The sequence below is a fragment of the Malaclemys terrapin genome, chromosome 18 (genome assembly GCF_027887155.1).
Source record: "Malaclemys terrapin pileata isolate rMalTer1 chromosome 18, rMalTer1.hap1, whole genome shotgun sequence".
NCBI lineage: Eukaryota > Metazoa > Chordata > Testudines > Emydidae > Malaclemys > Malaclemys terrapin.
Genome location: NC_071522.1, coordinates 24,399,012 through 24,414,962, shown reverse-complemented (window position 1 = coordinate 24,414,962; position 15,951 = coordinate 24,399,012). Strand labels below are relative to the sequence as shown.

General features: G+C 49.6%; 1 protein-coding gene across 5 annotated transcripts in view; it reads right to left on the bottom strand.

Annotated features, from left to right (window-relative positions):
- Positions 1-15,951, bottom strand: part of ELN (elastin) — a 103,017-nt gene that overhangs the window by 18,626 nt on the left and 68,440 nt on the right. For 4 of the 5 annotated variants that reach the window (XM_054008264.1, XM_054008266.1, XM_054008263.1 and 1 more), the window contains 6 exons: positions 12,178-12,294; positions 12,030-12,083; positions 3,033-3,149; positions 2,885-2,938; positions 1,007-1,123; positions 856-912 (listed from right to left, as the gene is read on the bottom strand). In XM_054008264.1, coding sequence (XP_053864239.1) covers positions 856-912; positions 1,007-1,123; positions 2,885-2,938; positions 3,033-3,149; positions 12,030-12,083; positions 12,178-12,294 — 516 coding nt within the window. The remainder of the gene's footprint in view (positions 1-855; positions 913-1,006; positions 1,124-2,884; positions 2,939-3,032; positions 3,150-12,029; positions 12,084-12,177; positions 12,295-15,951) is intronic. The other variant, XM_054008267.1, reaches the window with a different exon arrangement.

Sequence of the window (15,951 nt, the reverse complement as noted above, 5' to 3'; positions counted from 1 at the left end):
TGCTCTTTCGTAAACTACATTTCTCGGAGGTATACAGTCTGCATCAGACAGAGCCAGAACCCTTTCCAAGTCATCTTTGTGACTGTCTGCAGTAAAGGTAAAAGATTTAAAGATGTGTTCTGTCTGCTTCCCACAGCATCAATTAACATTGATACTGGAATATCCCCCAGTTTCCTTATGGAGTCTTGTAGCAATGCAAAATCTTGAAAAATGTGGCTTCCAGTCTGTCCATTCTGAAGGGCAGAGAAGAGTGGCATGTTGATGAGATCCCACAACCTTTGTTGCTTTTGTTGCTTCTGTTTGCAACCTTTGCTGCTGTTTTCCTTCTGTTTCTGTTCTCCTCTGGCGCTAGTTTACTTTCAACACCATGTTGTAGATGGAAAATTGCAGGGCTGCTACTACCAGATATGGATTGGCTACAGCGCTTCCTTCCCAGAGAGATACACTGGAGATGCGTTCATTACAAGACCTTTCAGTGCTCTGTCTGACTTTAGCTATGACCTGCCCAGATAAGATAAGTGACACAGGGCTCCACCTAGTGGCCGGACAGTAAAATATAGTTTAACATTCTGTTGCAGCGGGGATAGGTCTGCAAAGGCCTCGGCTGCGCCTGTTGGCATTAGAGGCATGTCAGGGGAATCCAGGCTGAGCACTCCCCACCAGGTGATCCCCTGTGCCATGGGACCCTCGTCTCCTGCTGCGCAGCATGGACCGGTCTCTGTCTGCGCTCCATGCTGATGACCCAGTGACGCCAGAGGCTACAGATGCCAGCAAAAAGGACTCTGCCCTGCAACTGGGGAGCCCTGGGGAAAAGGGCATAGTTGCAGAGCAGTAAGAGAGGAGGAGCTGACTCACCATATGCTGCTGCTTTCGCTGCTGCTTTCGCTGCTGCCGCTGCTGCCGGGCTTATAGCTGTTTGGGACACAGTAAAGAGAGAGTCAGGGCTGTGAGACGGGGAGAACACAACCCCACAGGACCATCGACAGGGCCAATCATGCAACTTCACCTCCAACTCCTGGGAAACCGCCGACACCAGGAACCACGCCAGGGACACCGCCAACACCGGGCACCACGCCAGGGACACCGCCAACACCGGGCACCAGGCCTCCAACACCACCCGCTCCTGCAGGGTTAGAGGAGAGAAACCCAGTCCCAATCAATGCAAACTCTAAGTGCCCAGTGCAGCCAGGCCAGTGCAATTCCGCTGCTGTGCGCTCCCGTCATGTCAGACACACCAAAGGAAGGGGCATTGTAAACATCCTGCGCCATCCTGCCTGTTCCTCTCAGCCCCATACTAGAGGGACAGTCCGACGGGATAGGAATTCATTCTCCAGGGGGATGAAACATCTTCTACTCCAGCAGGGACTAGGGAGGATGTTAAAAAGCAACTGCTAAAGTTATACAAACATGCCAGACTGGCTAATTTACACCCAAGAGTTTAAAAGAGCTGGCCAAGGTGGTCCCAGAGCTGTTGATGTTGCTATGTAATACATCTTCAAACCTGGGCAAGTCCCAGAAGACTAGAAAAATGCCAATGTGTGCCAGTATTCAAATGGGAAAGTGGGATGACCTGGGTAGCTATAGGCCAGGTAGCCTGACAGCAATCCTGGGTAAAGTTATGGAAGGGCTGATACGAAATGCAGTCAGGAAAGTATTAAGGATGGCAGCATGGCATTTAGCATGGTCTTACGGACAATAGGTCATGTCAAACAAGTCTGGCATTGCTTGTGAGGAGAATACAAGTCTGGGTAACAAAGACAACTATGTGGATATTAAAAAAGAGAGGTGTGGATCTTTTATGGTGCCCAGCCAGAGCCAAGACAAAGTGGGAGGCCAACAGGGGCCAGCCGTAGCTCCCAGATACTCAGCACTCGGCCCCAGACTAAGTTAAACTGCAGGGGGGAACGTTAATTTACGTTGTTGGCGATAGGTCCCCCTGGTACCAGCAGCCAGTGGGAAAACATCCGTAGTAGAATCTAGCTCTAGCAGATGCCCTCCCTTCCCTTGCCCTGACCACCCTTCTTCTCCCTACGTGACACCCCTTCCTCCACCCCATCATGCCCCTCCCCCTGACCAGCCCTCCCCTCCTTCAATTGACAGCCCTCCTCTCTTACACCTTGACACACATCTCCTTTTCCTCACCCGGAGTGCCCCTCCCCTCCTTCACCTGACACCCCCTTTCCTCTCCCCCAGCACGCCCCCTGCCTCACCCAGCACCAGATGGCAGAGCTGGCTTGAGGTCAGCAGAGCCAACTCAGCCAGCCTTGCACCGCATGGATTCCCCCTACACCAGGATTTCCCCATGGCCCTTCTCTGCCTTCTTGCATGCTGCAGCGTGTGCTTGATGGACTGGGAACTGAGGCCGTTATGTATGAAGTGGATTCACACAGGCTGATGATGGAGCTGAAAAGATCATGAGGGGCTCTGGGAATTCACTGACTGGCACATCCAAAACGGTTTTGCCTGCAGCCCCCCAAACTAAGCCGCGGGATAGCAGCCTGCCCAGAGTGACAGGGGAACGTGCTCTGTGCCGTCACACTGTCGTAGGCTTCCCCACGCTCTCTGCTGCCTGCAGGGAGCCTGGCTTGTAGCTGGGGCTGGGCTCCCAACTCGCTCGCTGGCCTCTCTGCTCCCCATTGCCAGTGGACCAAACGCAAGAGCTCTCTGTGCTGCGTGATGCAGGATGGGACGAAGCTCCCTGGGGAGCGGGGAGGGGAGGGATGTGAGTACTTCCCAGACAGGCCAGTGGCTCTGCTGATCGCTCCCAAAGGGACAGACGGTCTCTGGGCTCGGAGCCCAGGAGCTACACGGTTCCAGGAGTGACAGGCGGGCACCCCATCACTACGGGCTGCATGGAAGGAGAAGGGGGGGGGAGCCAGCTTACCGTACTTGGCAGCTTTTGCTGCTGCTGCTGCTGCCGCTCCTGCTGGAAGTCCAGCTGTTTGGGACACAGTAGAGAGAGAGTCAGGGCTGTGAGACGGGGAGAACACAACCCCCCAGGACCATCGACAGGGCCAATCATGCAACTTCACCTCCAACTCCTGGGACACCGCCGACACCGGGCACCACGCCAGGGACACCGCCAACACCGGGCACCACGCCAGGGACACCGCCGACACCGGGCACCAGGCCTCCAACACCACCCGCTCCTGCAGGGTTAGAGGAGAGAAACCCAGTCCCAGTCAATGCAAACTCTAAGTGCCCAGTGCAGCCAGGCCAGTGCAATTCCGCTGCTGTGCGCTCCCGTCATGTCAGACACACCAAAGGAAGGGGCATTGTAAACATCCTGCGTCATCCTGCCTGTTCCTCTCAGCCCCATACTAGAGGGACAGTCCGACGGGATAGGAATTCATTCTCCAGGGGGATGAAACATCTTCTACTCCAGCAGGGACTAGGGAGGATGTTAAAAAGCAACTGCTAAAGTTATACAAACATGCCAGACTGGCTAATTTACACCCAAGAGTTTAAAAGAGCTGGCCAAGGTGGTCCCAGAGCTGTTGATGTTGCTATGTAATACATCTTCAAACCTGGGCAAGTCCCAGAAGACTAGAAAAATGCCAATATGTGCCAGTATTCAAATGGGAAAGTGGGATGACCTGGGTAGCTATAGGCCAGGTAGCCTGACAGCAATCCTGGGCAAGGTCATGGAAAGGCTGATACGAAATGCAGTCAGGAAAGTATTAAGGATGGCACCATGACATTTAGCATGGTCTTAGCATGTGAGGAGAATACAGTTGGGGAGACAAAGGCAACTATGTGGCCATTACAAAGGGAGGCCTGGAGCCTTCATGGGTCCCGGTCAGAGCGCAGACAAAGTAGGAGGCCAACGGGGGCTAGTCGTGACTCCCAGATCCTCCGCACTCAGCTCCAGACTAAAATAAGGTGCAAGGGGGAACGTTAATTTACATTGCTGGCGATAGGTCCCTCTGGGACCAGGTTGTGACGAAGTGGGACTGTTCTTAATGGTTCCTCTAAATACCATGTGAGTGCCTCAGTTTCCCCTATGCATTTCTTAAGTCTCCAGTGTGCATAAATGGCTGACAATTTGTCTCCTAGCAACAAATGGCTGGGGCCCTTCCCCCCTTGCAAGGGGATAGCTAACTGTGAACAAAGAGATCAGGTGACCTCCTGGCCCGGGAAAGAGACAAAGGCCAGAGAGGAGGGGCTGGAGGGGGTTTCAGTTTGGAGCTGGCTGGGGATGGGAAGGGAGTGCAGACGTGGGTGTCTGCCTCGCTGGGCCCCAGAACGGACCGGGCCGAGGGGTCCCGTTTGCCGCTGTACCTACAAGCTCTGTTTTAGACCGTGTTCCTGTCATCTAATAAACCTCTGTTTTACTGGCTGCTGAGAGTCACGTCTGACTGCCAAGTGGGGGTGTATGCAGGACCCTCTGGCTTCCCCAGGACCCGCCTGGGCGGACTCGCTGTGGGAAGTGCACAGAGGGTTATGCTGAATGCTCCAAGGAGAGACCCAGGAAGGTGAAGCCGTGTGAGGTTCTTGCCCTGAAGACAGTCTGCTCCAAGGGAGAGGAGGCTCCCCAGAGTCCTGACTGGCTTTGTGAGGAGCAGTTCCAAAGCATCGCCCGGGGACTCCGTAACACAGGTGCCAGTGGGAAATTATCTGTAGTAGAACCTAGTTCGGGGAGATGCCCTCCTTTCCCTCACTTTGACCCCCTCTCTCCTTCCCCACCTGACACCCCCTCCTCCAGCCCAACATGCCCTTCCCTTCCCACAGCTGCCTTTCCCCTCCCTTGCTGACACCCCCTCCTCCACTCCAACACACCCCTCTACCTGACAACCCTTCCCCTCCTTCACCTGACACTCCCTTTCTTCTCCCCCAACATGCCCCCTCCCTCGCCCAGCACTAGATGGCAGAGCCAGCTAGGGGCAGCAGAGTCAACTCAGCCAGCCTTGCACCGCACAGATTCCCTCTATACCAGGAATTCCCCATGGCCCTTCTCTCCCTGCTTTCATGGTGCAGAGTGCTTTTGATGGGCTGGGAACTAAGGCCCTTATGTATGAACTCAGGCAGCTGGAGGCTGACAAAGAAAAGGCCATCCACCAGCAAACCCTGGACTTAAAAGACAAAGAAATTGAGCCCCAGAGACGAACAGGGATTTTACATGTACTGCCTCCGCCATGGACAGTGTTCAAGACTATGGCAGTAGGTTCAAGAGGAGGGTGTGATGTTGCACTCCATATGCTTTATGGAGATATGCTTATGAATATGACATAACTGGAATATGCTTTACGCTAAATACCCCATCTATGGTGTCATTAGAAAGCTTTCAGAGTAGCAGCCGTGTTAGTCTGTATCCGCAAAAAGAACAGGAGTACTTGTGGCACCTTAGAGACTAACAAATTTATTAGAGCATAAGCTTTCGTGGACTACAGCCCACTTCTTCGGATGCATATAGAGTGGAATATATATTGAGGAGATATATACACACACATACAGAGAGCATGAACAGGTGGGAGTTGTCTTACCAACTCTGAGAGGCCAATTAAGTAAGAGAAAAAAACTTTTGGAGTGATAATCAAGATAGCCCAGTACAGACAGTTTGATAAGAAGTGTGAGAGTACTTACAAGGGGAGATAGATTCAATGTTTGAAATGGCTCAGCCATTCCCAGTCCTTATTCAATCCTGAGTTGATTGTATCTAGTTTGCATATCAATTCCAGCTCAGCAGTCTCTCGTTGGAGTCTGTTTTTGAAGTTTTTCTGTTGTAAGATAGCCACCTGCAGGTCTGTCATTGAATGGTCAGACAGGTTAAAGTGTTCTCCCACTGGTTTTTGAGTATTATGATTCCTGATGTCAGATTTGTGTCCATTAATTCTTTTGCGTAGAGACTGTCCAGTTTGGCCAATGTACATGGCAGAGGGGCATTGCTGGCACATGATGGCATATATCACATTGGTAGATGTGCAGGTGAACGAGCCCCTGATGGTATGGCTGATGTGATTAGGTCCTATGATGATGTCACTTGAATAGATATGTGGACAGAGTTGGCATCGGGCTTTGTTACAAGGATAGGTTCCTGGGTCAGTGGTTTTGTTCAGTGATGTGTGGTTGCTGGTGAGTATTTGCTTTAGGTTGGGGGGTTGTCTGTAAGCGAGGACAGGTCTGTCTCCCAAGATCTGTGAGAGTAAAGGATCATCTTTCAGGATAGGTTGTAGATCTCTGATGATGCACTGGAGAGGTTTTAGTTGGGGGCTGAAGGTGACAGCTAGTGGTGTTCTGTTATTTTCTGTCTTGTAGGAGGTGACTTCTGGGTAATCGTCAGGCTCTGTCAATCTGTTTTTTCACTTCAGCAGGTGGGTACTGTAGTTTTAAGAATGCTTGATAGAATTCTTGTAGGTGCTTGTCTCTATCTGAGGGATTGGAGCAAATGCGGTTATATCTTAGAGCTTGGCTGTAGACAATGGATCGTGTGGTGTGTCCTGGATGGAAGCTGGAGGCATGTAGGTAAGTGTAGCGGTCAGTAGGTTTCCGGTATAGGGTGGTATTTATGTGACCATCGCTTATTAGCACAGTAGTGTCCAGGAAATGGACCGCTTGTGTGGATTGATCTAGGCTGAGGTTGATGGTGGGATGGAAATTATTGAAATCATGGTGGAATTCCTCAAGGGCTTCTTTTCCATGGGTCCAGATGATGAAGATGTCATCAATGTAGCGCAAGTAGAGTAGGGGCGTTAGGGGACGAGAGCTAAGGAAGCGTTGTTCTAAGTCAGCCATAAAAATATTGGCATACTGTGGGGCCATGCGGGTACCCATAGCAGTGCCGCTGACTTGAAGGTATATATTGTCCCCAAATGTGAAATAGTTGTGGGTGAGGACAAAGTCACAAAGTTCAGCCACCAGGTTAGCTGTGACATTATCAGGGATACTGTTCCTGATAGCTTGTAGTCCATCTTTGTGTGGAATATTAGTGTAGAGGGCTTCTACGTCCATAGTGGCCAGGATGGTGTATTCTGGAAGATCACCGATGGATTGTAGTTTCCTCAGGAAGTCAGTGGTGTCCCGAAGATAGCTGGGAGTGCTGGTAGCGTAGGGTCTGAGTAGAGAGTCCACATAACCAGACAAGCCTGATATTAGGGTGCCAATGCCTGAGATGATGGGGCGTCCAGGATTTCCAGGTTTATGGATCTTGGGTAGCAAATAGAATACCTCTGGTTGGGGTTCTAGGCATGTGTCTGTACAGATTTGTTCCTGTGCTTTGTCAGGGAGTTTTTTTTAGCAGATGGTGTAGTTTCTTTAGGTAATCCTCAGTGGGATCACAGGATAATGGCCTGTAGAATGTGGTGTTAGAGAGCTGTCTAGCAGCCTCCTGGTCATATTCCAGTTTATTCATAATGACGACAGCACCTCCTTTGTCAGCCTTTTTGATTATGATGTCAGGGTTGTTTCTGAGGCTGTAGATGGCGTTGTGTTCAGCATGGCTGAGGTTATGGGACAAGCGATGTTGCTTTTCCACAATTTCAGCCTTTGCACATTGACGGAAGCAATCTATGTAAAAATCCAGTCTGTTGTTTCGACCGTCCGGAGGAGTCCAACGAGAGACTCCAACGAGAGACTGCTGAGCTGGAATTGATATGCAAACTAGATACAATCAACTCAGGATTGAATAAGGACTGGGAATGGCTGAGCCATTACAAACATTGAATCTATCTCCCCTTGTAAGTATTCTCACACTTCTTATCAAACTGTCTGTACTGGGCTAGCTTGATTATCACTTCAAAAGTTTTTTTCTCTTACTTAATTGGCCTCTCAGAGTTGGTAAGACAACTCCCACCTGTTCATGCTCTCTGTATGTGTGTATATATATCTCCTCATTATATGTTCCATTCTATATGCATCCGAAGAAGTGGGCTGTAGTCCACGAAAGCTTATGCTCTAATAAATTTGTTAATTAGAAAGCTTGTAATCTACTAAATGTGTTCATCCTATTTGTTCGCATGTATTATTTCTATATCTAGAGTTAGGAGAATAAGATATAAACTTGTATCACTGAAGTGGAGGCCATCATGGGTGCTCCAGAAAGAATCAGTTGTAAATGGCCTTAGTTTCTTGAAAGCCTTCCTGTGTACGTGTGGGCCAGCCCACAGGTAATGGAGACTAGGGGTCTTACAGTGTTATGTGACAATGTCACCTGATAATGAAATCCATCTTAAATCTGGTACTTTTCCATTTAGAAGGAGGGGTGGGGACCCAGAGAGACAAAAGATGCCCACCTTGTGGCAAAGCTATAAAAGGGGATGGAGCAGGACAAAGGGGGCTGCCAGTCATGAGAAAACCCCTGCTTTCCACCTGAGATGGCTGCTGAAACTAATAAGGATTGTACCAGGGGAAGGATTGGGCCCAGACTTGGAAGGAGTCTAGCCTGTGAAAGAAGCTTATTGGAACATCTCTAAGAGTGAGCTATTACCTGTAATCAGTTTCTTAATGTATTAGGCTTAGACTTACGTGTTTTTGCTTTATTTTGCTTGGTGACTAACTTTTTGTTCTGTCTGTTATTACTTGAAACCACTTAAATCCTACTCTTTAAACTTAATAAAATCACTTTTGTTTATTAATAAACCCAGAATAAGTGATTAATACCTGGGGGAGCAAACAGCTGTGCATATCTCTCTATCAGTGTTTTAGAGGGTGGACAATGTATGACTTTAACCTGTATAAGCTTTATACAGAGTAAAACGGATTTATTTGGGGTTCAGGCTCCCAGAAAGGCTGAACACTGGGTGCTGGGAAAGTCCCTGTTAACTGAGAAGTCCCTGGGCTGAGTGAATCTCAGGTTCTGTGAACTGCAGAGAGGTGTGGCCCAACCTCTGGGTCTGTGCTGGAGCTGACGGGAGTGTCTGGCTCAGCAAGACAGGAGTGGAGGGGTGCCTTTTCTGGCACGAGGAATGTTCTCAGTGGTATCCCAGCTAATTGAGTGACAGTCTCGAGGAGAGTCTCTGTGACCGAACCCGTCTGTGTACAATGAAGATTCTCAGAAGGAGCAGGTAAACAATGGACAATTTTTGACTCAGGTCATAGCAAAAGATTTTTCCAGCAAGCTGGAAGAACCTATAAAGGAGGGGAAGTGACATCATCACTTGGCCTCACTCCCCTCACAACTCAACACCTGGAAACACGTCTGGAGAATAAAGCCTTTGAACAGGGGAGGTGGTCTCAGGCTGAAAAGAGGAATCCCAGAAGGAACTATACCATTAGGGTGAGACACTGCTTGATTCAAATCCTATCTAGTTTATAGAACTCAGATTGCACTTCTATTTTTATTTCTGAGGTAACCAACTTTGAACTCTACGCTTACTACTTATAATCACTTTAAATATCTCTGTCTTTCGTTAATAAATCTGTTTTATATTTTACCTAAGACGGTGTGTTTTGGTTGAAGTGTTTGGGAAATCTCAGCTCAGTTTACAAAGCTGGTGTGTGTCCTCTCTGCATTGAGGGATTAGCAGACTGGGTAATGAACTTACACTGGTCAAAAGAACAGGAGTACTTGTGGCACCTTAGAGACTAACAAATTTATTTGAGCATAAGCTTTCGTGGGCTACAGCCCACTTCATCGGTGATCTTCCAGAAAACACCATCCTGGCCACTATGGATGTAGAAGCACTCTACACCAACATTCCACACTTTTGTGTGGAATGACCACAAGCGGTCAGGAACAGTATCCTCGATAATATCACGGCAAACCTGGTGGCTGAACTTTGTGACTTTGTCCTCACCCACAACTATTTCACATTTGGAGACAATGTATACCTTCAAGTCAGTGGCACTGCTATGGGTACCCGCATGGCCCCACAGTATGCCAACATTTTTATGGCTGACTTAGAAAAACGCTTCCTTAGCTTTTGTCCCCTAACACCTCTACTTTACTTGTGCTACATTGATGACATCTTCATCATCTGGACCCATGGAAAAGAAGCCCTCGAGGAATTTCACCATGATTTTAACAATTTCCATCCCACCATCAACCTCAGCCTAGACCAATCCACACAAGAGGTCCATTTCCTGGACACTACTGTGCTAATAAGCGATGGTCATATAAACACCACCCTATAACGGAAACCTACTGACTGCTATACTTACCTACATGCCTCCAGCTTCTATCCAGGACACACCACACGATCCATTGTCTACAGCCAAGCTCTAAGATACAACCGCATTTGCTCCAATCCCTCAGACAGAGACAAACACCTACAAGATCTCTATCAAGCATTCTTAAAACTACAATACCCACCTGCTGAAGTGAAAAAACAGATTGACAGAGCCAGACGAGTACCCAGAAGTCACCTCCTACAAGACAGGCCCAACCAAGAAAATAATAGAACATGACTAGCCATCACCTTCAGCCCCCAACTGAAACCGCTCCAGCGCATCATCAAAGATCTACAAGCTATCCTGAAAGATGATGACTCACTCTCACAGATCTTGGGAGAAAGCCCCCCAACCTGAAGCAAATACTCACCAGCAACCGCACACCATACAACATAAACACTAACCCAGGAACCTATCCTTGCAACAAAGCCCGATGCCAACTCTGTCCACATATTTATTCAAGTGATATCATCATAGGACCTAACTACATTGGCCACGTCATCAGGGGCTCGTTTACCTGCACATCTACCAACGTGATATATGCCACCATGTGCCAGCAATGCCCCTATGCCATATACATTGGCCAAACCAGACAGTCTCTATGCAAAAGAATAAATGGACACAAATCTGACATCAGGAATCATAACATTCAAAAGCCAGTGGGAGAACACTTCAACCTGTCTGGCCACTCAGTAACAGACCTGAAGGTGGCAATTTTGCAACAAAAAAACTTCAAAAACAGACTCTAAAGAGAGACTGCTGAACTTGAATTAATATGCAAATTAGATACAATTAACTTAGGTTTGAACAGAGACTGGGAATGGTTGGGTCATTACACTAATTGAATCTATTTCCCCATGTTCAGTATCCTCACACCTTCAATGGGTCATCTCGATTATCACTTCAAAGGTTTTTTTTCTTCTGCTGCTGATAGCTCATCTCAATTGATTGGCCTCTTACAGTTGGTCTGGCTACTCCCACCTTTTCCTGTTCTCTGTATGTATAAATATCTTCTGTCTGTGTGTTCCAGTCTATGCATCCGAAGAAGTGGGCTGTAGCCCACGAAAGCTTATGCTCAAATAAATGTGTTAGTCTCTAAGGTGCCTCAAGGATTCCTGTTCTTTTTGCGGACACAGACTAACACAGCTGCTACTCTGAAACCTTACACTGGTCAGGCTTCTGACCAGGGCAGGACAATACAGCCTTGGGGTCCTAGGCTGGGGAGCTGCGGGAATTGGCTGGAGCCCCTCTTGTTGGTTAGTAAGTGGCTGGCAAAAGCATTCAAGTAACTCAGCTGGGTGTGTCCCTGCCCGTGGATGTCTGTGTAAGTGTCGTACCTGGAGAGATTTGCAGCTTGTCACAGTGTGAGAGGGAGTCCAGGTTGGTGAGACAGAGGGCTCAGCGGTATCCCAGGTCCAGGTTTCACCCTGAGGAACCCATCACACATGGGCCCTGGTGAGGGGCTCTGGGAATTCACTGACCGGCACATTCCAAACGGCTTTGCCCGCAGCCCTCCAAACTAAGCCGCGGGATAGCAGCCTGCCCAGAGTGACAGGGGAACGTGCTCTGTGCCGTCACACTGTCGTAGGCTTCCCCACGCTCTCTGCTGCCTGCAGGGAGCCTGGCTTGTAGCTGGGGCTGGGCTCCCAACTCGCTCACTGGCCTCTCTGCTCCCCATTGCCAGTGGACCAAACGCAAGAGCTCTCTGTGCTGCGTGATGCAGGACAGGATGAAGCTCCCTGGGGAGCGGGGAGGGGAGGGATGTGAGTACTTCCCAGACAGGCCAGTGGCTCTGCTGATCGCTCCCAAAGGGACAGACGGTCTCTGGGCTCGGAGCCCAGGAGCTACACGGTTCCAGGAGTGACAGGCGGGCACCCCATCACTACGGGCTGCATGGAAGGAGAAGGGGGAGGGAGACAGCTTACCGTACTTGGCGGCTTTTGCTGCTGCTGCTGCTGCCGCTCCTGCTGGAAGTCCAGCTGTTTGGAACACAGTAGAGAGAGAGTCAGGGCTGTGAGACGGGGAGAACACAACCCCACAGGACCATCGACAGGGCCAATCACGCAACTTCACCTCCAACTCCTGGGACACCGCCGACACCGGGCACCACGCCAGGGACACCGCCAACACCGGGCACCACGCCAGGGACACCGCCGACACCGGGCACCAGGCCTCCAACACCACCCGCTCCTGCAGGGTTAGAGGAGAGAAACCCAGTCCTAGTCAATGCAAACTCTAAGTGCCCAGTGCAGCCGGGCCAGTGCAATTCCGCTGCTGTGCGCTCCCGTCATGTCAGACACACCAAAGGAAGGGGCATTGTAAACATCCTGCGCCATCCTGCCCGTTCCTCTCAGCCCCATACTAGAGGGACAGTCCGACGGGATAGGAATTCATTCTCCAGGGGGATGAAACATCTTCTACTCCAGCAGGGACTAGGGAGGATGTTAAAAAGCAACTGCTAAAGTTATACAAACATGCCAGACTGGCTAATTTACACCCAAGAGTTTAAAAGAGCTGGCCAAGGTGGTCCCAGAGCTGTTGATGTTGCTATGTAATACATCTTCAAACCTGGGCAAGTCCCAGAAGACTAGAAAAATGCCAATATGTGCCAGTATTCAAATGGGAAAGTGGGATGACCTGGGTAGCTATAGGCCAGGTAGCCTGACAGCAATCCTGGGCAAGGTCATGGAAAGGCTGATACGAAATGCAGTCAGGAAAGTATTAAGGATGGCACCATGACATTTAGCATGGTCTTAGCATGTGAGGAGAATACAGTTGGGGAGACAAAGGCAACTATGTGGCCATTACAAAGGGAGGCCTGGAGCCTTCATGGGTCCCGGTCAGAGCGCAGACAAAGCAGGAGGCCAACGGGGGCTAGTCGTGACTCCCAGATCCTCCGCACTCAGCTCCAGACTAAAATAAGGTGCAGGGGGGACTTTAATTTACATTGCTGGCGATAGGTCCCTTTGGGACCAGGTTGTGACGAAGTGGGACTGTTCTTAATGGTTCCTCTAAATACCGTGTGAGTGCCTCAGTTTCCCCTATGCATTTCTTAAGTCTCCAGTGTGCATAAATGGCTGACAATTTGTCTCCTAGCAACAAATGGCCATGGCCCTTCCCCCATTGCAAGGGGATAGCTAACTGTGAACAAAGAGATCAGGTGACCTCCTGGCCCGGGAAAGAGACAAAGGCCAGAGAGGAGGGGCTGGAGGGGGTTTCAGTTTGGAGCTGGCTGGGGATGGGAAGGGAGTGCAGACGCGGGTGTCTGCCTCGCTGGGCTCCAGAATGGACCCGGCCGAGGGGTCCCGTTTGCCGCTGTACCTACAAGCTCTGTTTTAGACCGTGTTCCTGTCATCTAATAAACCTTTGTGTTACTGGCTGCTAAGAGTCACGTCTGACTGCCAAGTGGGGGTGTATGCAGGACCCTCTGGCTTCCCCAGGACCCGCCTGGGCGGACTCGCTGTGGGAAGCGCATGGAGAGGCATATGCTGAATGCTCCCAGGAGAGACCCAGGAAGTGAAGCCGTGTGAGCTTCTTGCTCTGAAGACAGTCTGCTCCAAGGGAGAGGAGGCTCCCCAGAGTCCTGACTGGCTTTGTGGGGAGCAGTTCCAAAGCATCGCCCGGGGACTCCGTAACACAGGTGCCAGTGGGAAATTATCTGTAGCAGAACCTAGCTCTGGGAGATGCCCTCCTTTCCCTCACTTTGATCCCCCTCTCTCCTTCCCCACCTGACACCCCCTCCTCCAGCCCAACATGCCCTTCTCGTCCCACGGCTGCCTTTCCCCTCCCTTGCTGACACCCCCTCCTCCACTCCAACACACCCCTCTACCTGACAACCCTTCCCCTCCTTCACCTGACACTCCCTTTCTTCTCCCCCAACATGCCCCCTCCCTCGCCCAGCACTAGATGGCAGAGCCAGCTAGGGGCAGCAGAGTCAACTCAGCCAGCCTTGCACCGCACAGATTCCCTCTATACCAGGAATTCCCCATGGCCCTTCTCTCCCTGCTTTCATGGTGCAGAGTGCTTTTGATGGGCTGGGAACTAAGGCCCTTATGTATGAACTCAGGCAGCTGGAGGCTGACAAAGAAAAGGCCATCCACCAGCAAACCCTGGACTTAAAAGACAAAGAAATTGAGCCCCAGAGACGAACAGGGATTTTACATGTACTGCCTCCGCCATGGACAGTGTTCAAGACTATGGCAGTAGGTTCAAGAGGAGGGTGTGATGTTGCACTCCATATGCTTTATGGAGATATGCTTATGAATATGACATAACTGGAATATGCTTTACGCTAAATACCCCATCTATGGTGTCATTAGAAAGCTTTCAGAGTAGCAGCCGTGTTAGTCTGTATCCGCAAAAAGAACAGGATTACTTGTGGCACCTTAGAGACTAACAAATTTATTAGAGCATAAGCTTTCGTGGACTACAGCCCACTTCTTCGGATGCATATAGAGTGGAATATATATTGAGGAGATATATACACACACATACAGAGAGCATGAACAGGTGGGAGTTGTCTTACCAACTCTGAGAGGCCAATTAAGTAAGAGAAAAAAACTTTTGAAGTGATAATCAAGATAGCCCAGTACAGACAGTGTGATAAGAAGTGTGAGAGTACTTACAAGGGGAGATAGATTCAATGTTTGAAATGGCTCAGCCATTCCCAGTCCTTATTCAATCCTGAGTTGATTGTATCTAGTTTGCATATCAATTCCAGCTCAGCAGTCTCTCGTTGGAGTCTGTTTTTGAAGTTTTTCTGTTGTAAGATAGCCACCTGCAGGTCTGTCATTGAATGGTCAGACAGGTTAAAGTGTTCTCCCACTGGTTTTTGAGTATTATGATTCCTGATGTCAGATTTGTGTCCATTAATTCTTTTGCGTAGAGACTGTCCAGTTTGGCCAATGTACATGGCAGAGGGGCATTGCTGGCACATGATGGCATATATCACATTGGTAGATGTGCAGGTGAACGAGCCCCTGATGGTATGGCTGATGTGATTAGGTCCTATGATGATGTCACTTGAATAGATATGTGGACAGAGTTGGCATCGGGGTTTGTTACAAGGATAGGTTCCCGGGTCAGTGGTTTTGTTCAGTGATGTGTGGTTGCTGGTGAGTATTTGCTTTAGGTTGGGGGGTTGTCTGTAAGCGAGGACAGGTCTGTCTCCCAAGATCTGTGAGAGTAAAGGATCATCTTTCAGGATAGGTTGTAGATCTCTGATGATGCGCTGGAGAGGTTTTAGTTGGGGGCTGAAAGTGACAGCTAGTGGTGTTCTGTTATTTTCTGTGTTGGGCCTGTCTTGTAGGAGGTGACTTCTGGGTAATCGTCTGGCTCTGTCAATCTGTTTTTTCACTTCAGCAGGTGGGTACTGTAGTTTTAAGAATGCTTGATAGAGTTCTTGTAGGTGCTTGTCTCTATCTGAGGGATTGGAGCAAATGCGGTTATATCTTAGAGCTTGGCTGTAGACAATGGATCGTGTGGTGTGTCCTGGATGGAAGCTGGAGGCATGTAGGTAAGTGTAGCGGTCAGTAGGTTTCCGGTATAGGGTGGTATTTATGTGACCATCGCTTATTAGCACAGTAGTGTCCAGGAAATGGACCGCTTGTGTGGATTGATCTAGGCTGAGGTTGATGGTGGGATGGAAATTATTGAAATCATGGTGGAATTCCTCAAGGGCTTCTTTTCCATGGGTCCAGATGATGAAGATGTCATCAATGTAGCGCAAGTAGAGTAGGGGCGTTAGGGAACGAGAGCTAAGGAAGCGTTGTTCTAAGTCAGCCATAAAAATATTGGCATACTGTGGGGCCATGCGGGTACCCATAGCAGTGCAGCTGACTTGAAGGT